The sequence below is a fragment of the Nerophis lumbriciformis genome, linkage group LG10, assembly GCF_033978685.3.
Source record: "Nerophis lumbriciformis linkage group LG10, RoL_Nlum_v2.1, whole genome shotgun sequence".
Lineage (NCBI taxonomy): Eukaryota > Metazoa > Chordata > Actinopteri > Syngnathiformes > Syngnathidae > Nerophis > Nerophis lumbriciformis.
The window spans coordinates 27175545-27202039 of record NC_084557.2 but is presented as its reverse complement, the minus strand read 5'-3'; the positions used below and the strand labels follow the sequence as shown (position 1 = coordinate 27202039).

The window sequence follows — 26495 nt, the reverse complement described above, 5'->3', positions numbered from 1 at the left end:
CTCGTCTAAAGTGAAAAGTCTTACCCTCAGAATTGAGTGTGATTAGCGTGACATTCTGTCCATTTTGTGCATTGTTTGGATTTCCTCCATTGGAAACGGAGTCACTGGCCTCTGAGCCGCTATCCTGTTCCTCCTGACTCTCCTCGGGGGCTGGCACCTTCACCAGGATTGTGTTTTGTCGCTTCTTAGCCACTGTGCTGCAAAGAAAACCCCATGCAGAAGGACAAAAATGCATATTGTTATTGAAGGACAAACATGCATATTGTTATTAACAGTGGCCAAATTAGGTATGGGGATTCACAACGGTTCGTGAGTGTGATGATGACCATAAAACAGGAAATGTATTATGCTATAGCGACAGAAAATGGTGCACATGTCTCTGTCCTGGCAGCTCATTACAAAATGGCTAAAGCGACGATAAAAGTTTGGAAAAAAGATTACGGAATCTAGAGAGTAACTTCCGCTGTATTTAGTCTTAATGGGAAGAGTCTCACCTACCAGGTATACACATTAAACCTCTCCTAAAAAAGATTAGTGATTATGTAACTCGTTTTAGGTTGTTGCAGTACCGCAGTCAACTCGCCTTGAAAAAGCCTACATTTCTGTCTCAATATGACAGCAAGTTGTGTGTATTACTGGTTAGTTTCTGGTCAAATACAACGGAAAAATTATCGAAGCTCTCAAAAGATGGTCAGGACTGACAACAGTAAAACTGCTTCTTCACAAAAATAATTTACCAGCAGGCTTGAATGCAGCAAGAGACTAAAAGCAACTCACTTGCTGAGCAGATTTTCCAATGAAGGGTCTTCTTGCTTCATCGGTTCACTGCCCACAATCACATTTGTTTGAGGAACAACACTGAGGGGGATGCGAGAGACAAGTGTTCAATTGATACATTTGACTTACATTTAAGTAATTTTCTTTTCTAACAATCATATTTATCCTGGTCAGTTTTTACTCTAACGCAGGGATCCCAGGGATGACTTTTTGACTCAGAGGCAACATAAAGATCATAAAAATGTGTATATTTGACTATATGCATAGGGTCTTTTAATATTCTGCTAAAATAGCAATGAAAATGTTTATATTTTTTCTGTCTACAACTGGACGTAGCAAGATGCTGCTGACCCACCAGTGTAATGTCCAAGCCTTAAGGAATGAGCTACTTGCCCTTCAGATTTACATAAGAAATGTGATCAAATAGCGCAATAGTCCCAATGCATCATTTATGCAGCACTAAAAATACCTAAAGCCTAATACAGATAAATTGGTCTGAAATCTGCGAGAACATGATTCTTACCACCGCACTTTGTTCCAGGTCTGAGTGGCCCCCTGAGGTGACCCTGCAACCATTGGAACCTGGATAGGATTTTTTGCATAATTCATTATGCTATCCAGCCTTTGTGTTAGAGCCTTGCAAGTGGTGTCCACAGACTGCAGCTTTGATTCAATTACTTCCAATCGCTGGTTGACCGATGTTGTGAATGAGACCATCATATTCTGGCAAGAAAGTTTTTCAAATATGTGAGCGAATGCCTCCCAAAGTGTCACATTGTAAAAATAAAAGGGTTTAGGATTACATCCAAGGGAGAAAAGCTTAAATACCTTAATATAAGATATGTCCTGGTTGTTGCCATAGTTTTCCTGACTGTTGCTGAATTTTCTCTTTTTCTTCTGAGGATTCTCTTCATTTTGTCCATGATTGTCCAGCATGTCTGCTATGACACAAGTACACACTCTTTAGCCAAACAGAGGTAAGACCGATGTTTATATGACATCTTTTTACATAAAATACCAATACTTTTGTAATTTTTCCATTGATTCTCACCTGCGGGGCCCTCCGGGCTTAAGTCCTCCACTGTTATTTGCACAATTTCCTCCAGTTCCTCTTCTGACATAGCTCAGATCTAGAATAAGTGAAACCTCTCCCTTTACTACACTATTATAAATAAGATATTGAAAAGGATACCATTTATTTTTTAAATATATATTTTCAGAATTCCAGGAATGTTCTAAGTTGAAAGGGATATTAGGCACAGTAATTGAGGAGAAAATGGGGGAACTGATTAATTGAATGTACAGTATATTAAAGCATTTGTATTTAACACAAACTGTTGAGTTTCATATAAAATATGCTTACATTTCCTAATGTTTATTTAAATAAATCGTACTCTCACACACACAATACAGTATATTCACAATAAAGTGGAAAGTGCCCATCTTAAGGAAAGTTCGAGGAAAAATGTTGATAAATTTACTACTCCTATACATTAAGATTGTTTTTTGTGCATTAATATTAATCAGACATGCACCTTGAGAGTATCTGATGGAACATACGGTAAATCTCTCACATGTATGTAAATTGGGGCCATTTCCGGGCTCTTGCTTCATGCACTGGCACACCATTGAGAGAATATTGTACAAAACCAATGAAGTTGGCACATTGTGTAAATTGTAAATAAAAGCAGAATACATCCATCCATCCATCCATTTTCTACCGCTTATTCCCTTCGGGGTCACGGGGGCGCTTTGCAAATGCTTTTCAACCTACATTCAATTGAATACACTGCAAGCACAAGATATTTAATGTTCGAACTGGTAAACGTTGTTATTTTTTGCAAATATTAGCTCATTTGGCATTTGATGCCTGCAACATGTTTCAAAAAAGCTTACACAAGTGGCAAAAAAGACTGAGAAATTTGAGGAATGCTCATCAAACACTTATTTGGAACATCCCACAGGTGAACAGGCTAATTGGGAACAGATGGGTGCCATGATTGGGTATAAAAGCAGCTTCCATGAAATGCTCAGTCATTCACAAACAAGGATGGGGCGAGGGTCACCACTTTGTGGTCAAATGCGTGAGCAAATTGTCCAACAGTTAAAGAACAACATTTCTCAACGAGCTATTGCAAGGATTTAGGGATTTCATCATATACGGTCCGTAATATCATCAAAAGGTTCAGACAATCTGGAGAAATCACTGCACGTAAGCGGCAAGGCCAAAAAACGACATTGAATGCCCGTGATCTTTGATCCCTCAGGCAGTACTGCATCAAAAACCAGTGTGTAAAGGATATCATTACATGGGCTCAGGAACACTTTGGAAAACCACGGTCAGTAACTACCGTTTGTCGCTACATCTGTAAGTGCAACTTAAAACTCTACTATGCAAAGCGAAAGCCATTTATCAACAACACCCAGAAATGCCATCGGCTTCGCTGGGCCTGAGCTCATCTAAGATGGACTGAAGCAAAGTAGAAAAGTGTTCTGTGGTCTGACGAGTCCACATTTCAAATTTTTTGGGGAAACTGTGGACGTCGTGTCCTCCAGACCAAAGAGGAAAAGAACCATCCGGACTGTTATAGGCGCAAAGTTCAAAAGTGTATTAGTGCCCAAAGCATGGGTAACTTACACATCTGTGAAGGCACCATTAATGCTGAAAGGTACATACAGGTTTTGGAGCAACAAACGTTGCCATCAAAGCAACGTCTTTTTCATGGACGTCCCTGCTTATTTCAGCAAGACAATGCCAAGCCACATTCTGCACGTGTCACAACAGCGTGGCTTTGTAGTAAAAGAGTATGGGTACTAGACTGGCCTACCTGTAGTCCAGACCTGTCTCCCATTGAAAATGAGTGGCCCATTATGAAGCATAAAATACAACAACGGAGACCCCGGACTGTTGAACAACTTAAACTGTACATCAAGCAAGAACGGCAAAGAATTCCACCTGAAAAGCTTCCAAATTTGGTCTCCTGAGTTCCCAAACGTTCACTGAGTGTTGTTCAAAGGAAAGGCCATGTAACACAGTGGTAAAAATGCCCCTGTGCAAACTTTTTTGCAATGTGTTGCTGCCGTTAAATTCTAAGTTAATGATTATTTGCAAAAAAAAAAAATTGTCTTTCTCAGTTCGAACATTAAAATATCTTGTCTTTGCTGTGTATTCAATTGAATATAAGTTGGAAAGGATTTGCAAATCATTGTATTCTGTTTTTATTTATGAATTACACAACTGCGTGGGTTCCCTCCGGCTAACTCCCACCTCCAAAGACACGCACCTGGGGATAGGTTGATTGGCAACGCTAAAATTGGCCCTACTGTGTAAATGTTGTTTGTCTATGTGTTGGCCCTGTGATGAGGTGGCGACTTGTCCAGGGTGTACTCCGCCTTCCGCCCATGTGCAGCTGAGATAGGCTCCAGCACCCCCAGCGACCCCAAAGGGGACAAGCGGTAGAAAATGGACGGATGGATGGATGGATGTATAGAAATGACCAAAATCGGGCATTATTATATCTTATTTTGAATGTGCTTGTTACTACATTATACACACCTACAGCGTGTATATAAAACGTTGATGGAAGTTTTTGGGTGTTTTTTTAGAGCACTGTATAGGTGGAATAGAGCGAATCCCTTTACCTCAATTGTTAGCTGACTTGTGCTCGCATACTTGTCGGAATACAAGCAATACCGTACAACCTGAGAGAGGACACTAAGGAGAACAACCTATACCGTCCCTCTTCGCCTGATGAAACGATATCGACAGCGGCAGGAGTCAACCCATGCTTGGCAACACTAAATTGGCCCTAGTGCAGGGGTCAGCAACCTTTACCACTCAAAGAGCCATTTTGACCCGTTTCACAAAATAAAGAAAACAATGGCAGCCACAAAACTCTTTTGAAATTTAAAATGAAATAACACTGCATACAAAGTTTTTTTTTGCTTTGTGCTATGTATAAACCAGGGGTCTCAGACACGCGGCCCGCACCTTAATATGAAAATGTAATGTTAGTGCGGCCCGCAAGTTTTATATGAATGCCGCTTGACAGCATCACACTTGCCAACCTTCTCAATTTTTCCGGGAGACTCCCGAATTTCAGAGCAACTATTCTTTCGAATGTCTGCTGATTTTCACCCAAACAACAATAATAAGGGTGTGCTATAATGGCACTGCCTTTAGTGCCATCTACAACCTGTACAAACAGCTTGCCAGCCCAGTCACATGTTATATGCGGCTTGTGCAGACACACATAAGTGACTGCAATGCATACTTGTTCAACAGCTATACAGATCACACTGAGGGTGCCCGTTTAAACAACTTTAACACTTTTACTAATATGCGCCACACTGTGAACCCACACCAAACAAGAATGACAAACACATTTCGAGAGAACACCCGCACCGTAACACAACATAAACACAACAGAACAAATACCCAGAATCCCATGCATCCCTAACTCTTCCGGGCTACATTATACACCCCCGCTACCACCAAACCCCGCCCCCCTCCGTGCGTCGGTTGAGGTGGGCGGGGTTGGGGAGGCGGGGTTTGGTGGTAGCGGGGGTGTATAATGTAGCCCGAAAGAGTTAGGGGTGCATGGTATTCTGGGTATTGGTTCTGTTGTGTTACAGTGCGGATGTTCTCCCGAAATGTGTTTGTCATTCTTGTTTGGTGTGGGTCCACAGTGTGGCGCATATTAGCAACAGTGTTAAAGTTGTTTATATCACAACCCTCAGTGTAGCCTGTATGGCTGTTGACTAAGTATGCATTGCAGTCACTTGCGTGTGTAAGCAGAGGCCGCATACTACATGTGACTGGGCCGGCACGCAGATAGCATGGTGTAAAAGCGGACGCGAAGACATGTTGTAGAGGACGTTAAAGGCAGTGCCATCAATATTGTTATCCGGGTGAAAATCTGAGAATGTTTGCCCCGGGAGATTTCCGGGAGAGGCACTGAAATCCGGAAACCTCCCGGTAAAATCAGGGGGTTTGGCAAGTATGCAGCTGAGCCACATCAGAGTGATCCAAGAGCCGCATTCGGCTCCGGAGCCGCGGGTTGCCGACCCCTGCCCCAGTGTGTGAATGTGAGTGTAAATGTTGTCTATCTATCTGTGTTGGCCCTGTGATGAGGTGGCGACTTGTCCAGGGTGTACCCCGCCTACCGCCCGAATGCATCTGGGATAGGCTCAAGCGACACCCCCGCTACCCCAAAAGGGACAAGCGGTAGAAAATGGATGGATGGACACGTGCCAACTTCACTGGTTTGGGGTTTTGTATATTACCTCTATCACATATGACACACATGTTTAGACAAAAGTAATTATAAAAACACAGTCAGCATATGACATTATGAGAATTGCATTAACAATGAAAGCGGTAGAAAAATGGATTGCTATTATTTATATAACAGACAAGAAATTAGCACCACTACATTTTACAACACAGGTGTCAAACTCAAGGCCCGGGGGCCAGTTCTGGCCCGCTACATCATTTTATGTGGCCCGCGAAAGCCAGAAAAAAATGGGTTTCAATAAAATACTTTTTTTTTTTTTTTTTACTAAATGCATTCGTTCTTCCCATTTTGACAAGAGAAAAAAAAATGCATATTTTAAACTTTAATATCTGATCATGCCAATTATATTATATACTGTATTGCAAAACTATTTTTGTGAGATAAAAACAAACAGTTAAATATCTGCTTGTCATCTTTATTTATGATTTTAAAGCAAGTTATGCATTAAAAAAAATAATGAAATGCACATGCATTTCGATGGATCATGATTAATCACAGGTTATTACCCTCATGCATAATGTAAATTAATTTTAAAAAAGCAGCCATTACTGCGATGTGGCCCTCAATGAAAATGTGTTTGACACCCGTTTGACAACATACATTTACAACCGCATTACCTCAACATTCTAACATGGATTAAATTTATTTATCTAGATACATGAAGTAACATGTTAATATGTTGACACATACTGAAATATATATTGCATGTAAACTATAAGGGTGACTGCCAGTATTATGCAAGAAAATCAATGTTGACTTGATTGCGTGCCAGACACAAGCAAATTAATTCGAGTTCACATTTTCCTAAACCGACTTTTCAGCTAATGTTTACTTAAGGTAAGACTCGAATTAGGTTGACTTAGCAAAACGGTTTGAATTGTGTAAAATAGTCTTATATTATGTTACGCTATTTACATTTAAAGGCTATTACAGCGCAGTCTCCATAGCCTTGATGAAAATGAAAGACGTTTTGATGGCCAGTAACTTCCAAACCTAACCTGAAAAATATATATTTTTTTAATTATGTAAGCATCACTAATAATTCACTCGGATAAACGGCGTTTATTTGATATAGTGTACCAAAATGCTAGCTAGCGTTAGCTTAGCTTGCTTGATAATGTCACAGCTAATGCAAAGAGTCGCGGCAAAAGCTAGTCTGGTGTTAGCATGCTAGCTGGGCCTAAAGGCCATGAAATTATTGCACCATATTTCTAAACCTTTAAGAAAAAATAACGATACACTTTGTTTTAAAATGGATTATTTCCCCTCTACTGGCGAACAAGTACTTCGCAGGCGAAGACGGGCTTATATTACCGTGTGAATGATGAATTCTCGTGTTGTTTGTCGAAGGTACGATAACGGCGTCGTTCCTCGCGAGAGATGAGACGCTGTGTGGCGGGCCTAGTGCGCATGCTCACAGATGCGTTCAGGGACTCAACGGGAGAAGGGGAAAGGGCGCTTACCTGATTGTGACCCGTGCCAAAGGATGAGGTATCACACAATTCTACGGCATTCCAAACAGACGAATGTTTTCATAATTTCAACAAAACCTCACTATATGTGTAAAGACGTGCACAAGTTGTCCATAACATTCGACACCACAGCTGTATAATACGTGATGCAATTAGTTGAAAGTCCACTAGGTGGCTATGAAGGTTAACGTTGGAAAAAATCTCTAAAAATGCTTTTTTTTAAAAGACAGCAATTCAGCCAATTGCAATTACAGTGTTTACCTTGAATCACTACACACACCATGATATGTTTTAGAAAGTGTAGTGTTATCTGGCTCCCAGTAAAAGAGTTTAGGTATAAACCCCGTTTCCATATGAGTTGGGAAATTGTGTTAGATGTAAATATAAACGGAATACAATGATTTACAAATCCTTTTCTACAAAGACAAGATATTTGATGTTCAAACTCATAAACTTTTTTTTTTTTTTTGCAAATAATTAACTTAGAATTTCAAGGCTGCAACACATGCCAAAGTAGTTGGGAAAGGGCATGTTCATCACTGTGTTACATCACCTTTTCTTTTAACAACACTCAATAAACGACTGGGAACTGAGGAAACTAATTGTTGAAGCTTTGAAAGTGGAATTTTTTCCCATTCTTGTTTTATGTAGAGCTTCAGTCGTTCAACAGTCCGGGGTCTCCGCTGTCGTATTTCACGCTTCATAATGCACCACACATTTTCGATGGGAGACAGGTCTGGACTGCAGGCGGGCCAGGAAAGTACCCGCACTCTTTTTTTACGAAGCCACGCTGTAGTCACACGCACTGAATGTGGCTTGGCATTGTCTTGCTGAAATAAGTAGGGGCGTCCATGAAAAAGACGGCGCTTAGATGGCAGCATATGTTGTTCCAAAACCTGTATGTACCTTTCAGCATTAATGGCGCCTTCACAGATGTGTAAGTTACCCATGTCTTGGGCACTAATGCACCCCCATACCATCACAGATGCTGGCTTTTCAACTTTGCGTCGATAACAGACTGGGTGGTTCGCTTCCCCTTTGGTCCGGATGACACGATGTCGAATATTTCCAAAAACAATTTGAAATGTGGACTTGTCAGACCACAGAACACTTTTCCACTTTGCATGAGTCCATCTTAGATGATCTTGGGCCCAGAGAAGCCGGCGGCGTTTCTGGATGTTGTTGATAAATGGCTTTCGCTTTGCATAGTAGAGCTTTAACTTGCACTTACAGATGTAGCGACAAACTGTATTTAGTGACAGTGGTTTTCTGAGGTGTTCCTGAGCCCATGTGGTGATATCCTTTAGAGATTGATGTCGGTTTTTGATGCAGTGCCGTCTGAGGGATCAAAGGTCACGGTCATTCAATGTTGGTTTCCGGCCATGCCGCTTACGTGGAGTGATTTCTCCAGATTCTCTGAACCTTTTGATGATATTATGGACCGTAGATGTTGAAATCCCCAAATTTCTTGCAATTGCACTTTGAGAAACGTTGTTCTTAAACTGTTTGACTATTTGCTCACGCAGTTGTGGACAAAGGGGTGTACCTCGCCCCATCCTTTCTTGTGAAAGACTGAGCATTTTTTGGGAAGCTGTTTTTGTACCCAATCATGTCACCCACCTGTTCCCAATTAGCTGGACACCTGTGGGGTGTTCCAAATAAGTGTTTGATGAGCATTCCTCAACTTTATCAGTATTTATTGCCACCTTTCCCAACTTCTTTGTCACGTGTTGCTGGCATCAAATTCTAAAGTTAATGATTATTTGCAACAAAAAAAATGTTTATCAGTTTGAACATCAAATATGTTGTCTTTGTAGCATATTTAACTCAATATGGGTTGAAAATGATTTGCAAATCATTGTATTCCGTTTCTATTTACATCTAACACAATTTCCCAACTCATATGGAAACGGGGTTTGTACAATTGACCTCTGACCCTAGGTATGTTTAATCAGTTGTAGTTATTAGGATTTGAGGTGATTTCATGATCACTTGTGGGAACACCTGATGCTTAACTATAGGACATAACAAGAAAAAGGCAAAGGTTAGGCTTGTCTTGAAGTTTTTACCCAAAAGCCAAATATCTCAAACTTTTTTGTTTTGTTTTTACACAAACAAAAGTCACAATGAATATTGCAGTATTCTTTAATGTAAGTTTACACAATGTATCATTCATTTTAATTCATGAATGAAATGTGTCACGTTTAAAGCAGTCTTATGTTGTCCGACAACATGCAACATTTTTGGCTTTTTTTTTGGCCCAAGCTTTAGTTTACAAAAAATATACTTAGTTTTTGTTTATTATTTTTCACAAGAGATATTTACATCATTCTTAACACGAGGAACGTTGTTTTGCAATGAACAAAACACAATTTAACTTCAGTAAGTCATGCAAGTTCAGTGGGATTTGTTTATGAAAATAAAGGGAATCCCACAAATAACTAGAAGCTTATTTGTTTCAAACGGCAATATTACACTGTATATATGTTTTAGGGGAATCGTACGGTTTTTCACATTAAAAAAAATGCTCAAAACTATTTTAGGTCTATGCTAATGGAGCAACTCTGGAACCTCCCTTTTTGCTGCAAGAAAAAAAAGGCAAATAGAAGTTGTAAACATTGAATAATCCAAATATTTACTTTTTAAATGTACTTTATGAATTCCAGCAGGACCCACCTTCCGTCTTGTTTCTTGACAGGAATAACCAGCTTAAACTCTGGCGGGAGCTCGTCCTCTGTATACCGTTTATCTGTGAAATACACCCTCCTAATACGACAATTTGCATGAATCTGAAAAACAAAAACAAATAACATGTATAAGTGACAAAAATAAGACAAAGAATGTGGAGATATATTGCTATTGATCACTTGTAGTCCTGTATGTTTATAACTACAAACAATTTAAATATTTAATCGTGATTAATCGCAGTTTGTTCATAGTTAACTTTAAATTAATCGCGATATCGCATATAAATATAATTTTTCATAATTAATAATTGTGCCCATAGAATGGTCATTTTTAAAGTTTTTTATTACCATGACTGGACAATTAGTTTGCTTTATGAAATGTTTTGTTATACACTATGTTTTTCTAAACAGCTCAACACAAAGGACATACACACGCTTTTAAAGAAAACAAAAAAATACCGGCAGTGCGTTGGTGTCTTGCCAGATTGTGTAGGATTACAGAATTTGTGTTCTAGCGGTCTAAGCGCTTTGCATTCAGAGGGGAGGAGCAACACTTCCATGATCAGATAACAGCTTTGCACATTTACAACACAAAATGTGGATTGTTACAATCATGCTTTGATTGTCAAATATAATGTAAAATAAGATATTTCTACCTGAATAAATGCTTTTGATATTCTCTACATCTTGTACAAGTTAATGGTATTCATACTTGTGCATGACAATGTTTTAACCTTCACTATTATCTATAAAGTGTGAAAAAAAACTGTCAATTAGAACAGGTTATAAAAGAATATACACTTTTATTTTGATCCGCCAGAAAGCGTTCATTAAGGTAGAAATATCACATATTGCATGACAAAACATCTTTGAGCATGACAAATGATTTTTGCTATTGCAGATAGACAGGATGTGACTCATAGCACTATTCTTGTGAAGCCCGAAGTGTGTGATTGGTATGAGAAAAGGTGTCTTCGCATGTTTTGACAAATCATTTACCTGCTCAGTGTCCTTGTGGTTAGAAGGTCCGCCCTGACACTGGAAGGTCGTGAGTTCAAACCCCGGCCGAGGTCATACCAAAGACTATAAAAATGGGACCCAATGCCTCCCTGCTTGGCACTCAGCATCAAGGGTTGGAATTGGGGGTTAAATCACCAAAATGATTCCCGAGCATGGCCACCGTTGCTGCCCACAGCTCCCCTCACCTCCCAGGGGGTGGACAAGGGGATGGGTCAAATGCAGAGGATACATTTCACCACACCTGGTGTGTGTGTAAGACTTAACTTTAAAAGTCTCCTATTAAAAACTGACTGGACATAATCTGGACTGTACATAAATGCTTATTTTGAAAATGTAATTTTGTTTCTATATTATATGCAATCTGTTGTGTTCCCAAATTTTTAATTTTTTTTAATTTTTTTCAGTGTACATGAATGAAGGTGTGTGTTGCTGAGCCCGACTTGGACATTATCTGGACTGGACCTGGTTTTAAAAACCCTTTAAACAAATCTAATTTCATTTACAACCTGGTCTGAAGATGAGGTCCTTTTTTATTTATTTTTTTAATAAAAAAGAAAAAAGAAAAATAAATAAACATTTTTTGGATAAAAAAGAAAGTAAATCAATATAAAAATAATTACATAAAAATAGTAATTAATGAAAATGTTAGTGGACCAGCGGCACACACAATCATGTGTGCTTCAGGGACTGTGTCCCTTGCAGACGTGTTGTCTATGTTGTGGGAACCAGAAAATTGGTAGCAGAAAGAAACAACCCCTTTTGTGTGAGTGGGTGTGAATGAGTGTGAATGGGGGAGGGAGGTTTTTTTGGGGGTTGATGCACTAGTTGAAAGTGTATCTTGTGTTTTTTCTATGTTGATTTAATAAAAAAAAAATATATATATATAAAAAAATAAAAAATAAGAAAAAATAAATAAATAAAATAAAATTAAAAAAAAACTGAGTGTAGACTTCCTCTCTACCATCTTTTTTTAATATTATCAATGCTTTCAACTGTAATGTAAACACGGACATGAAGTTCCTCCTCTCTACAAGTGACAAAGCCCGCCAGCAGGCGTTCGCTCCAGTGTTGTCGTCTCACCGCGATCGAAGATGAAATAGTCTTGTCGGGAGAACGACGTGCCATGACTGTGGATCTGAGAGTTCCATAATGAACCTCTTAATTTGTGCATTTCTGCTCGCTATTTTCGAGCTTTTGGCTCAACAGTAACCGGACGCCATGACTTTTTCCCCACGCTAATGAGTCGACAGAGGGTCAAAAAAGAGTCAGGACACATGCGGGTTAATCGCGCGCTTAAAAAATTAGCGCAATTAAAGGAACTTATAGTTAATGCGTTATTATCGCGTTAACTAACTACATAGTGAATTTGCAAACAGCTAAAATTATACACAAAGCAAACTATAACCTACTACCCAAGAATATACAACAATTCTTCTCAAAAAAAGAGGAGAAATATAATCTTAGAGAAAAATGTAATTTAAAACATTTGTATGCACGTACATCACTTAAGACCTTCAGTATATCAGTATGTGGAATTAAATTATGGAATGGATTAAGCAAAGCAATCAAACAATGTACTAATATGATCCACTTCAAGAAACTCTTCAAACTTAAAGTGTTTGCAAAGTACAAAGAACAAGAACCATGACAAACATTCTCAATTTATTTCATCCATCCATTCATTCATTCATTCTCAAAATAATCTTACTTATATCTCATCATATGAAATATGACTTACTTCACCAATTATTATTATTAAATTATTATTATTTATTTATTTTTATTGTGATTACTTATGGAGTATATTGTGAATAAATTGTGAACAGGAAGTGAAAAAAAGTTTTAGCAACTGTTATGTAAAAGAAAAGGGGTAGGATTAAATAAGCTCTGCTTCTTCCTACTCCTTTTCGAACATGTTGAAAAGAGAAACTGGAAATTGTGATGTATCATGTTGTATGCTTGCATGTTCCAAATAAACTCAAACTTAACTCAACTCAACTATGACAGCCCTATTTAGCCCATCAAAGTAGGGTGCGCAGCAATAGTGACATATTGGCGCAGTGGGCCTGCAGGGATGCAAACCCTGGGCTGTTAAAATAGTACTAAATCGTAAAATGGTATTAACCCACCTGGTAATGGCATTCCCATAACAAATGTTTGTCCCATTCTTTTTCTGCTACTTCTCCCGTTCTTCCCACTCCTCCATTATACTTACCTATTAAATACTGTTACTACTTCCACGTTTCTCAACCAATTCAAACCATTCCGAAGTCAAATCGCTACTTCATGTCCTTAATGTTAGTCAATTAATGATAGTCATGCTGGCTTTTTAAGCTACCTTTGCAGGTCATATATTTTGATACTTGATGCACATATTTAAGCATGCACATTTTGCAGGCATGCAACCATATTTTTTGACACCTGTACAGTTAGCTAGCAGGCTAGCTTTTTTTTACTATTTTTGCAGGTTTTCACCTCCACAGTCATATATTTGGTACTTGACGAATGCGAACTGTTGGTGTGCTAACATACTAACGAGAGATGTCCGATAATATCGGACTGCCGATATTATCGGCCGATAAATGCTTTAAAATGTAATATCGGAAATTATCGGTATCAGTTTCAAAAAGTAAAATGTATGACTTTTTAGAACGCCACTGTACGGAGTGGTACACGGACGTAGGGAGAAGTACAGAGCGCCAATAAACCATAAAGGCACTGCCTTGGTCAACAACCATACAGGTCACACTGAGGGTGGCCGTATAAACAACTTTAACACTGTTACAAATATGCGCCACACTGTGAACCTACACCAAACAAGGACAAACACATTTCAGGAGAACATCCACACCGTAACACAACATAAACACAACAGAACAAATACCCAGCACCCCTTGCAGCACTAACTCTTCCGGGACCCTACAATATACACCCCCCAAGCCCCCCCCCCCAACCCCGCCCACCTCAACCTCGTCATGCTCTCTCAAATTCCAAGCTGCTGTTTTGAGGCATGTTAAAAAAAATAATACACTTTGTGACTTCAATAATAAATATGGCAGTGCCATGTTGGCATTTTTTTCCATAACTTGAGTTGATTTATTTTGGAAAACCTTGTTACATTGTTTAATGCATCCAGCGGGGCATCACAACAAAATTAGGCATAATAATGTGTTAATTCCACGACTGTATATATCGGTATAGGTTGAGTTGGACAATATCGGAATATCGGATATCGGCAAAAAAGCCATAATCGGACATCTCTAATACTAGCGCATGTTGATCTTTGTATAGGCACACACCTAAAAGTCGTATGTTTGTTACCTGACACTATCTGGCGAGCATGCTAACTTTTTGCATTTCTGTTTTTTTTTTTCAGCATTTACTCACAATTTCTACCAAAGTTGCTTCTTCGAGTTGTACATGTTGCTCCAAAACCAGAAAAGGCTTTCGATTTAAAATGTTGTTTTTGCAAAAAAAAAACAGTAATGGATATTTTACATATTGAAAATTCTGTATTGAAAAAGCAGACCAATCACAGCTTTGCAGTCCGCAGGTTAAAGTTTGTAAAGGTGCACCTCAAGCTCTTTCAGAGGGTTTGGAGTGGGATGAGTGAGCCGCGGTAACGCTGTATCATAATCCAAGCTTTAAATGTAAGTATTTCACTTCTTTTTTTTTACACAAGACATAATCTACATTTGAAATATTCCTTACTCATTTTAATATTAACAGTGGTTAACTTATTTTTACACTTGCATGACAGTTAAGCATATTACTGTGCATTTGTCCGTCCAGTTAATGGAGGTTGTATGATGGCATCCTCTCCGCGCACACACACACACACACACACACACACACACACACACACACACACACACACACACATACCTGAACACGTTGTGTCTCGACATAACTGGTTCCATAAGCCCTCCTGGTAATATCAGCCAAGTTAAACTGAAACTGGTTCCAGCGATCATCAACACTAATCGGCATGGTGCACATGAATGAGTTGACTTGCGTCTTGCTGTGGTGATTGCTCGCCCGAAACCGTCGGCGTAAATTCTGATCGTCCAACACCTGAACGTGAAATGGAGAGGAGACATCTTTAACAGCAACAATTATCGAGTATCCCGAACACGTGTAAGGTGCCTGTATCTGTGCCTGGACTTCAAAGCTGAAATATTTCCTGGTTTTCTTGACAATCATCACGAGAAAAGGCATCTTGATGCCAAGCGTCTGCCTGGGGTCAGCTGGACACGTGATGTAGTTCGTACTGTCGGGAGGACAGACAGGTGAACAAGGTATAAGCGTGTATATTGTTACGAATAAAAAACTACGGTTGGAGTTGAGAACATCAAACTCACCTGACGTTTGCACCCTCCACCTCCAGCACAAGCGAGTTGATGTCATTGTCTGTAACTCGTTTTATATGACCATTCTTCACCTGGGAAACCCCCCAAAAATATTCAATTCAATTAATTTGTTATTAAAAAAAACAATTTGCTTTGTCACCTGTAACACAAAGCTAAGATGTTGATGTTTTGTTCAGAAAGCTTTCATTGTGTTGGTTTGAGCACCTTTAATTGCTTGCATTTCCACAGTGAATGCACAGTGAAGTACATATTCCGTACAATTGACCACTAAATGGTAACACCCGAATACATTTTTCAACTAGTTTAAGTCGGGGTCCACTTAAATTGATTCATGATACAGATATATACTATCATCATAATACAGTCATCACCAGGGCCGGCCCGTGGCATAGGCCGTATAGGCAAATGCTAAGGGCGCCGTCCATCAGGGGGCGCCATGCCAGTGCCACAAATGTTGGAGAAAAAAAAAAAGAAAAAAAAAGTTGTTACTATTATTTCTAAATACAAAAAATAATCTCACGTTAATGCAAAGTAAAGCCTATTTAATAGAAATATTATTTGTTACAACATTACGCCCCCCCCTCCTCCCCACGCACGGTGCGCATCCCCTCCCTTCCCGTATCATGACTCTTTTTGGACGTCACCACATCAAAAAATCAACACAAGATGTCAAAACGGCCAAAACTGTCAGGTGCCCAGGGAAGAAAAAAGAGAAAAGAAGAGGAGAAACGAGAAAAGACAGAGGTAGCAGGTAGGTAACGTTAGCCTACATGAAATTATTTGTCTGTTACAGAATGTGATAGTAACCTGGCTTTTTAGCATTAAGCTAATGTTACATGATTCGGCAATTGCTAATCAATAAATAGCTAGTTCTGTTTTAACGTCGGGTTAATATTGTGGAGGGGGCTAAATTGTTATGGAAAATAATAATGTAAGGTTAGGTAATTACAGTACTCCCACCTTACATTCCTCAGGGACATTTGTATTAGATCTTTTAAGCAGGTGTTTTTTGTTTACATTATTGCCTTCTGGTTAGCTAATGTTTGCCCTGCAGGTAATAGTCACTTTTCCACCCCTTTATATATTAGGTATAGTTGTAAGTAAAAAAAAAAGGTCAAAGACAAAGCTATTCGGGTTCTTGTGAGTATATACACTTCACTGCCGATGTGGGGGGGCGCCACCTAAAATCTTGCCTAGGGCGCCAGATTGATTAGGGCCGGGCCTGGTCATCACCATACTTGCCAACCTTGAGACCTCCGATTTCGGGAGGTGGTGGGGGCGTGGTCGGGGGTGGGGGGGCGTGGTTGGGGGCGTGGTTAAGAAGGGAGGAGTATATTGACAGCTATATATATATATATATATATATATATATATATATATATATATATATATATATATATATATATATATATATATATATATATATATATACAGAGGTGGGTAGAGTAGCCAGAAATTGTACTCAAGTAAGAGTACTGTTACTTTAGAGATTTATTACTCAAGTAAAAGTAAGGAGTAGTCACCCAAATATTTACTTGAGTGAAAGTAAAAAGTATGTTGTGAAAAAACTACTCAAGTACTGAGTAACTGATGAGTAACATACACACACATATCATATATATATATATATATATATATTTATATATATATATATATATATATACACACACACACATATATATATACATATATATATATATATATACACATACACACATATATATATATACACACACATATATATATATATATACACATTTATACATATATATACATATACATATACATATATATATTTATTTATATATATATATATATATATATATATATATATATATATATATATATATATATATATATATATATATATATATACACATATATATATACAGTATATAATTTATATTTATTTATTTTGCCGTTTTTGTTTACATGTTAAAGGTGTTTTAATGAATATACATGCATGTTTAACACATATAGATTCCTTTCTTTCATGAAGACAAGAATATAAGTTGGTGTATTACCTGATTCTGATGACTTGCATTGATTGTAATCAGACAGTAGTGATGATAACGTCCACGTTTTCAAATGGAGGAGAAAAAAAGTTCCTCCTTTCTGTCTAATACCACATGAAAGTGGTTGGTTTTTGGCATCTTATTTGTCCAGCTTCCATATTCGTTTTTATACACTTTACAAGAAATACATTGGCGGCAAACTCCGTAGCTTGCTAGCTTGTTTGCGCTGGCTTTCGGAGACTCTTGTTTTGAAAGCGCAGGCGCGATGGAGAGGCACTTTTATTGTGAAGACAGGAACTGTGCAGTCAGTCTTTAGGCTTTTTGAAATAAAAAAGGGTCTTCCTTCACACTTTTGATTGATTGATTGGAACTTTTATTAGTAGATTGCACAGTACAGTACATATTCCGTACGATTGACCACTAAATGGTAGCACCCCAATAAGTTTTTCAACTTGTTTAAGTCAGGTCATGTGACCGCCTGGCTCTGTTTGATTGGTCCAACGTCACCAGTGACTACATCTGATTGGTGGAACGGAGTGAACGTCACCAGTGACTGTATTTGTTGAAACGCAGGCACTATGAAGGTCTGTCTGACAGACCAAAACAAACAAAGCGTGCATTAACAGATCGATAAAAATTAGTAGCGAGTAGCAAGCTGAATGTAGATAAAAGTAGCGGAGTAAAAGTAGCGTTTCTTCTCTATAAATATACTCAAGTAAAAGTAAAAGTATGTTGCATTAAAACTACTCTTAGAAGTACAATTTATCCCAAAAGTTACTCAAGTAGATGTAACGGAGTAAATGTAGCGCGTTACTACCCACCTCTGTATATATATATATATATATATATATATATATATATATATATATATATATATATCTACATCCTGAAAATATGCAAAAAAAACTGTGTTTAGATAATTGATACTTCAAACTTGCATAAATAAATCTTTTTTTTTTTTTTTTTTTTTTTTTTTTTTTTTTTTTTTTTTTTTTATGTCCTGTCCAGCTTCTCAGGCAAATCATATAGTTGATGTAGATGCCCATGTCGGCTGTTCAGATTTACTTTACAAAAGAGAAGTGTAGGATACTTCTCTTGTTGCCTTATTTGTATTTGACTTTATTAAATGTATTTATATTATCATTTAGTGCAGCCGGGCCTAAATAAATCTTAAGGAATATAACATAACTTGGCTTCTGAGAGCTTCAAAATGTAATGAATAAAATGCTAAAGTTGTTGATAAACAAGCAATTATTTTAATAATTAAATATGGTCATTTTAAATTAATTATTATGATAATTTAAAATGAATTATTTCAAATATGTTTATTTTAATGTATAATTCTATGGCTGGATGTAATAAGGAGTCAGAAAAAATACAACTAAAAATACATTTAATTTAAATGTTTTTAGCAAAATATAGTAAACATTTTATTTTTTTATTTTTTTTAAATTAATAAATATAATTATTTTTAGGTAAGATAAACATAATAATACAATTTATCTCTAGTCTGGATGATTTAGTTCTTGTCACCCTGTTGTCCTCCCGTCGGGAAAAAAGGCTGTCCTCACTCAGGTCTGCATGGAGCTGGAGGGGGTGTGGCCTCCAGCTCCGGCTGAAAATCGTCAGATTTTCAGGAGAATATTTGTCCCGGGAGGTTTTCGGGAGAGGCGCTGAATTTCGGGAGTCTCCCGGAAAATTCGGGAGGGTTGGCAAGTTAATCATCAGGGTGTATACATTGAATTATTTGCATTATTTACAATTCAGGGTGTGGAGGGGTAGGGGGGTCAGGTTGTAAAATGGCAGTGGTGGGATTTGAACCCACGCCTCCCGAGAGACTGGAGCCTTAATACAGCGCCTTAGACCGCTCGGCCACACTACCCTGAACGAATGCTAAATGGCTGTTGTACAGCAAGCAGTGCGCAAACTATCTGAGTACAAAAGAGGCGTCAATCTTCCTGCAAAAAGCAGATACGAGCAAAAAAATCTAACTATGCAATGGAATAGATCCCTATACTTTATTAAAAAAAAATATTTGTTGAGTGTTCCCACACTGCAAAAAGTCAGGGTTCAAAAACAAGAAAAAAAATACAAAAATGAGGGGTATTTTATTTGAATTAAGCAAAATTATCTGCCAATAGAACAAGAAGAAAATTTGGCTTTTCAAGACTTTCCAAAACAAGTAAAATTAGCTAACCTCAATGAACCCAAAAATACCTTAAAATAAGTATATTCTCACTAATAACAAGTGTACTTTTCTTGGTAGAAAAAAAATACAGACCTTTTTGCTCAATACGTTGAAAAATTTTCTTAAATTAAGTAAATGCTAGTGCCATTATCTTGACATAATGATTTTTTTTCATGCTTGAAGTAAGAAATTATTACTTTAAAAAAGTAGTTTTATACTTGTGAGTGTTGATGACACAGCTTTGTATCAGTTGATATTCTAGTTTCAAGCATGTTTTACTCAATATAGGTCATAAAATCTCAGCCATAAGCATTAATATCTTACTGAGATCATTTAGGACCAAAACACTTAAAACAAGTAAAAGACTAACAGAAAATATGCCTAGTGAGAAGAATTATCTTATCGGACAGAAAATAGGCAAATACCCCCCTTTTTTGAGATATTTAATCTTACTTATATTTTAGTTTTTGCAGTGCAGACATATCGAACGATTGTGCTCCAGACGCCATTTTACACCACAAAACAGATAAAAACTTGGAAAAGCATGGCGGTCTATAACTTATTTGTGTGTGGCTGGGTCAAGGAAATTACTATAAAGACTCTCCCAGATAAATATGCATTGTTTTTGCTCGGCTAAGGTTGCATTTCATGATTTCACTTCACATCTAAATAAGCCATGTTCATTGCTGTTGTTGTACGCATCGTTTACGAGTAGCGTGTTTTTCCCCGTCTTTATCAAAATATAAGTGTATATGTCAACATTGTGTAAGTGCTGAGAGCTTCATTTATGAATGCTGCCTTTGGTAAGAACTTAACTCTTTTAGTTTTGCTCACATTTGCTTTCTTTTATTTACAAACCCCGTTTCCATATGAGTTGGGAAATTGTGTTAGCTGTCAATGTAAACAGAATACAATGATTTGGAAATCATTTTCAACCCATATTTAATTGAATATGCTACAAAGACAACATATTTGATGTTCAAACTGATAAACTTTTTTTTTTTTGCAAATAATCATTAACTTTAGAATTTAATGCCAGCAACACGTGACAAAGAAGTTGGGAAAGGTGGCAATAAATACTGATAAAGTTGAGGAATGCTCATCAAACACTTATTTGGAACATCCCACAGGTGTGCAGGCTAATTGGGAACAGGTGGGTGCCATGATTGGGTATAAAAACAGCTTCCCAAAAAATGCTCAGTCTTTCACAAGAAAGGATGGGGCGAGGTACACCCCTTTGTCCACAACTGCGTGAGCAAACAGTCAAACAGTTTAAGAAGAACGTTTCTCAAAGTGCAATTGCAAGAAATTTAGGGATTTCGACATCTACGGTCCATAATATCATCAGAAGGTTCAGAGAATCTGGAGAAATCACTCCACGTAAGCGGCATGGCCGGAAACCAACATTGAATGACCGTGACCTTCGATCCCTCAGACGGCACTGTATCAAAAACCGACATCAATCTCTAAAGGATATCACCACATGGGCTCAGGAACACTTTAGACAACCACTGTCACTAAATACATTTCGTCGCTACATCTGTAAGTGCAAGTTAAAGTTCTACTATGCAAAGCGAAAGCCATTTATCAACAACATCCATAAACGCCGTCGGCTTCGCTGGGCCTGAGATCATCTAAGATGGACTCATGCAAAGTGGAAAAGTGTTCTGTGGTCTGACAAGTCCACATTTCAAATTGTTTTTGGAAATATTCGACATCGTGTCATGCAGACCAAAGGGGAAGCGAACCATCCAGACTGTTATTGACACAAAGTTGAAAAGCCAGCATCTGTGATGGTATGGGGGTGCATTAGTGCCCAAGGCATGGGTAACTTACACATCTGTGAAGGCACCATTACTGCTGAAAGGTACATACAGGTTTTGGAACAACATATGCTGCCATCTAAGCGCCGTCTTTTTCATGGACGCCCCTGCTTATTTCAGCAAGACAATGCCAAGCCACATTCAGCACGTGTTACAACAGCGTGGCTTCGTAGAAAAAAGAGTGCGGGTAATTTCCTGGTTCCCCTGCAGTCCAGACCTGTCTCCCATCGAAAATGTGTGGTACATTATGAAGCGTAAAATACGACAGCGGAGACCCCGGACTGTTGAACGACTGAAGCTCTACATAAAACAAGAATGGGAAAGAATTCCACTTTCAAAGCTTCAACAATTAGTTTCCTCAGTTCCCAATCGTTTACTGAGTGTTAAAAGAAAAGGTAATATAACACAGCCCTTTCCAAACTACTTTGGCACGTGTTGCAGCCATGAAATTCTAAGTTAATTATTATTTGCAAAAAAACATTTTTTTCTGAGTTTGAACATCAAATATCTTGTCTTTGTGGTGCATTCAATTGAATATGGGTTGAAAAGGATTTGCAGATCATTGTATTCCGTTTATATTTACGTCTAACACAATTTCCCAACTCATATGGAAACGGGGTTTGTAGAAGAAAGCAAACACTTGTCGCAAACGTCCATCCATCCATCCATTTTCTACCGCTTGTTCCTTTCAGGGTGGCAGGGGGGCGCTGGAGCCTATCTCAGCTGCATTCGGGCGGAAGGCGGTGTACACCCTAGACAAGTTGCCACCTCATCGCAGGGCCAACACAGATAGACAGACAACATTCACACTCACATTCACACACTAGGGTCAATTTAGTGTTGCCAATCATGTATTTAAGAAATATATATATCAAACAAAACCTTTAACGAAGTGATCACTGAAAACTCATGCATTATTCGACTACGCTCCCTTAGACTGGAGCGTGAGCTGCTTTTCTCATTGTTTCGTAAAATCTTGCGCTCTTCTTCCCTTTTTAATTGAACGATTCGTACAACCGAAAACAATGCAAGCATAATGCATTATTTTCTTCGAGAAAGGCTGAATGGCTCCTAGTACCATTTAAGAAAAGAGCGAGCTTGACCACCACGCATATTCATTGGGCGGGATGTGAGCCGGCTGTGTTGTCAGCAACTGCTCAGTGGCCTTGTGGTTAGTGTCCACACTGAGATCGGTAGGTCGTGAGTTCAAACCCTCAAAATGGGACCCTGCTTGGCACTCCGCATCAAGGGTTGGAATTGGGGGTTAAATCACCAAAATGATTCCCGAGTGCGGCCTCCGCTGCTGCTCACTGCTCCCCTCACCTCCCAAGGTGGGTTAGGGTAATTTCACCACACCTAGTGTGTGTGTGTGTGTGTGACTATCAGTGGTACTTTAACTTTTAACATCCCACAAAACGGGACAGCCAATCATTTCCGTGAGTCCAATATTCCTAAACCGATCACCGGGATGAGTCCATTTTTCTGTGGCCAATCACGAAACCGGGCCCATCCTTCCAAACACCAGCGCCAGCTTTTGACTGCCCAATCACAGCATGAATGCAAACTTTTTTGGCCCACCCCTCCAGAGCGATCATTTGTAAATTGAGTTGTTTACACTTCTCGTTGAGGCAATGTGGGTGCACTTTGTACCCTAAAGGCCTAATAATAATTTCACTATTAATTATTTATTAAGTTATTATGTTGTGAGCACTTTGTACTTTAGAGGCCTAATAATAATTTCACTATTAATTATTTATTAAGTTATTATGTTTGATTGATTGATTGACTGAAACTTTTATTAGTAGATTGCACAGTATAGTACATATTCCGTACAACTGACCACTAAATGGTAACACCCGAATAAGTTTTTCAACTTGTTTAAGTCCACGTTATTCAATTCATGGTACAAATATATACCATCATCATAATACAGTCATCACACAAGTTAATCATCAGAGTATATACATTGAATTATTTACATTATTTACGATCCGGGGGGTGGGATGTGGAGGGGGGTGGGGGGGTTGATATCAGCACTTCAGTCATCAACAATTGCATCATCAGAGAAATGGGCATTGAAACAGTGTAGGTCTGACTTGGTAGGATATGTACAGCGAGCAGAGAACATAGTGAGTTCAGATAGCAAAAGAACAAGTATATTATACATTTGATTATTTACATTTGATTATTTACAATCCGGGGAGGTGGGATGCGGAGGGGGGGAGGGTGTTAGTCAAGGGTTAAAGTTGCCTGGACGTGTTGTTTTAGGGCGGAAAGGCCGAATAATAATTTCACTATTAATTATTTCTTAAGTTGTTATGTTGTGAGCACTTTGTACTTTAGAGGCCTAATAATAATTTCACTATTAATTATTTCTTAAGTTATTATGTTGTGATCCGCAAAAAATTGCCAATGCATAGTTTGTCTGTTTTCATTAATTATGCCTATGGATAAAAACCCTTGTTGTCGCATTTCGGTTGTATTGTCTGGTTATTAGAAGGCGCATGTATCTGTTTCCTTTGCGCATGAAACATTTTTGCCATCGTTGCACAGGTGTAAAAGAAAGTCCATCTCTATCGTCCTTCAAAACCGCACTAAAACACCTCCAGGCAACTTCAACCCTTGACTAGCACCCTCCCCCCTTCCACATCCCACCTCCCCGGATTGTAAATAACCAAATGTAAATAATCAAATGTATTTCTAATGTATATACTTGTTCTTATGCTTTCTGAACTTACTATGTTCTCTGCTCGCTGTACATATCCTACCAAGTCAGACCTACACTGTTGCAATGCCCATTTCTCTGATGATTCAATTGTTGATGACTGAAGTATGCTGTTATCAACCAAACCCTCATCCCAACCCCCGGATTGTAAATAATGTAAATAATTCAATGTATATACTCTGATGATTAACTTGTGTGATGACTGTATTATGATGATAGTATATATTTGTACCATAAATTGATTTATGTGGACTTAAACAAAGGCTGCCCTTTGTCACCGATTCTGTTCATAACTTTTATGGACAGAATTTCTAGGCGCAGTCAAGGCGTTGAGGGGATCCGGTTTGGTGGCTGCAGGATTAGGTCTCTGCTTTTTGCAGATGATGTGGTCCTGATGGCTTCATCTGACCAGGGTCTTCAGCTCTCACTGGATCGGTTTGCAGCCGAGTGTGAAGCGACTGGGATGAGAATCAGCACCTCCAAGTCCGAGTCCATGGTTCTCGCCCGGAAAAGGGTGGAGTGCCATCTCCGGGTTGGGGAGGAGACCCTGCCCCAAGTGGAGGAGTTCAAGTACCTCGGAGTCTTGTTCACGAGTGAGGGAAAAGTGGATCGTGAGATCGACAGACGGATCGGTGTGGCATCTTCAGTAATGCGGACGCCGTATCGATCCGTTGTGGTGAAGAAGGAGCTGAGCCGGAAGGCAAAGCTCTCAATTTACCGGTCGATCTACGTTCCTATCCTCACCTATGGTCATGAGCTTTGGGTTATGACCGAAAGGACAAGATCACGGGTACAAGCGGCCGAAATGAGTTTCCTCCGCCGGGTGGCGGGGCTCTCCCTTAGAGATAGGGTGAGAAGCTCTGTCATCCAGGGGGAGCTCAAAGTAAAGCCACTGCTCCTCCACATCGAGAGGATCCAGATGATGTGGTTCGGGCATCTGGTCAGGATGCCACCCGAACGCCTCCCTCGGGAGGTGTTTAGGGCAGTCCCACCGGTAGAAGGCCACGGGGAAGACCCAGGACACGTCGGGAAGACTATGTCTCCCGGCTGGTCTGGGAACGCCTCGGGATTCCCTGGGAAGAGCTGGACGAAATGGCTGGGGAGAGGAAAGTCTGGGCTTCCCTGCTTAGGCTGCTGCCCCCGCGACCCGACCTCGGATAAGCGGAAGAAGATGGATGGATGGATGGATGGACTTAAACAAGTTGAAAAACTTATTCGGGTGTTACCATTTAGTGGTCAATTGTACGGAATATGTACTGAACTGTGCAATCTACTAATAAAAGTTTCAATCAATCAATCAATCAAGCTTGTGTTAGGTTTAACTATTTTGTTGAATATTTTTTGGTCAGATTCAGTTAAAACCACTTTTGTATCGAACATGCATGTGCTGTGTATCACAACTGACTTCAATTAAAAAAAAAAATTAGGACTGAAGTCATGAAAATGTATTATTTTCTTAGCTCCCACACGAATCGATCAAGTCCCCCTTTGGCCCCGGGAGAGAGAAAATCCTGGAGCCGTCCCTGGTTACGCTGCACAAGCAGGGTCAGAAAAGAAGCTGAAATCGATTTTTTTTGTGTGTGTTCTAGTCGTCGGTCACCTACCTTTGTGTCCCAAATCTGAAGAGGTTTGCTCCCGATGCTGTACAAAATAGACAGAAAGCCGCCTTGAAAGGTACTTCTGAACATGTTTGTATGTGTGCGGCTCTGTTGACAGAACCGAAAGTGTCGTCCATAGAGTGACAATGTATGTGCACACAACACACAATGCACTTACTTTTCAATCAAAGGCGATCATGCACGCGTAAGAACAACACAAAAAGCACACCTCATACCTTTTAGCGACACGCAGCGACATCGTCGTCATTTGGCTTTTTTTATTTTTATTTTTTTATTTTTTTTATTCTTGGAATGTTTCTTTTACTTTTCTTCAAGTCCAGCAAGCCTGATTGTATGTGACATTTGACTTTTCAAAAGCATCCCTTTATAAAACTTAGGGTAAACAAACACTGCATGTGCTTTTACTTTGAAAACCTAGAAACGTGACACTGCTGATTTGGATATCAGATCGGTTTAGTAGTCATCATTTTAATTTCCTAAAAATAGTTAGTGTTGCTGTTAA

At 38.9% G+C, this 26495-nt stretch overlaps 2 protein-coding genes and 1 non-coding gene across 8 annotated transcripts in view; all 3 read right to left on the bottom strand.

Annotated features, from left to right (window-relative positions):
* Positions 1-7878, bottom strand: part of banp (BTG3 associated nuclear protein) — a 65092-nt gene extending 57214 nt beyond the window's left edge. The window contains exons 1-6 of one of the 5 annotated variants that reach the window (XM_061969938.2): positions 7389-7878; positions 1829-1907; positions 1606-1718; positions 1301-1500; positions 778-858; positions 25-197 (exon numbers count right to left, since the gene is read on the bottom strand). In XM_061969938.2, the coding sequence (XP_061825922.1) occupies positions 25-197; positions 778-858; positions 1301-1500; positions 1606-1718; positions 1829-1898 (637 nt within the window). In that variant the 5' untranslated portion in view covers positions 1899-1907; positions 7389-7878. The remainder of the gene's footprint in view (positions 1-24; positions 198-777; positions 859-1300; positions 1501-1605; positions 1719-1828; positions 1908-7388) is intronic. The other 4 variants (XM_061969937.2, XM_061969936.2, XM_061969939.2 and 1 more) reach the window with 4 other exon arrangements.
* Positions 7879-9430: 1552 nt separating this feature from the next.
* LOC133612128 (cilia- and flagella-associated protein 20-like) lies at positions 9431-26153 on the bottom strand. 2 transcript variants are annotated; one of them, XM_061969297.2, is made up of 6 exons: positions 25979-26153; positions 15615-15694; positions 15400-15523; positions 15139-15327; positions 10223-10335; positions 9431-10128 (listed from the first exon to the last, which is right to left on the bottom strand). In XM_061969297.2, exons 1-6 carry the CDS (start codon positions 26060-26062, stop codon positions 10092-10094), a joined length of 627 nt encoding a protein of 208 aa, XP_061825281.1. In that variant the 5' UTR covers positions 26063-26153; the 3' UTR covers positions 9431-10091. The 2 variants fall into 2 exon arrangements, with proteins under 2 accessions (XP_061825281.1, XP_061825282.1); XM_061969298.2 differs by having other exon boundaries at positions 9664-10128; positions 15412-15523; positions 25979-26151.
* Positions 19439-19520, bottom strand: trnal-aag (transfer RNA leucine (anticodon AAG)). The gene has a single exon. It is a non-coding gene; the product is annotated as a tRNA-Leu (tRNA).
* Positions 26154-26495: the final 342 nt, after the last annotated feature.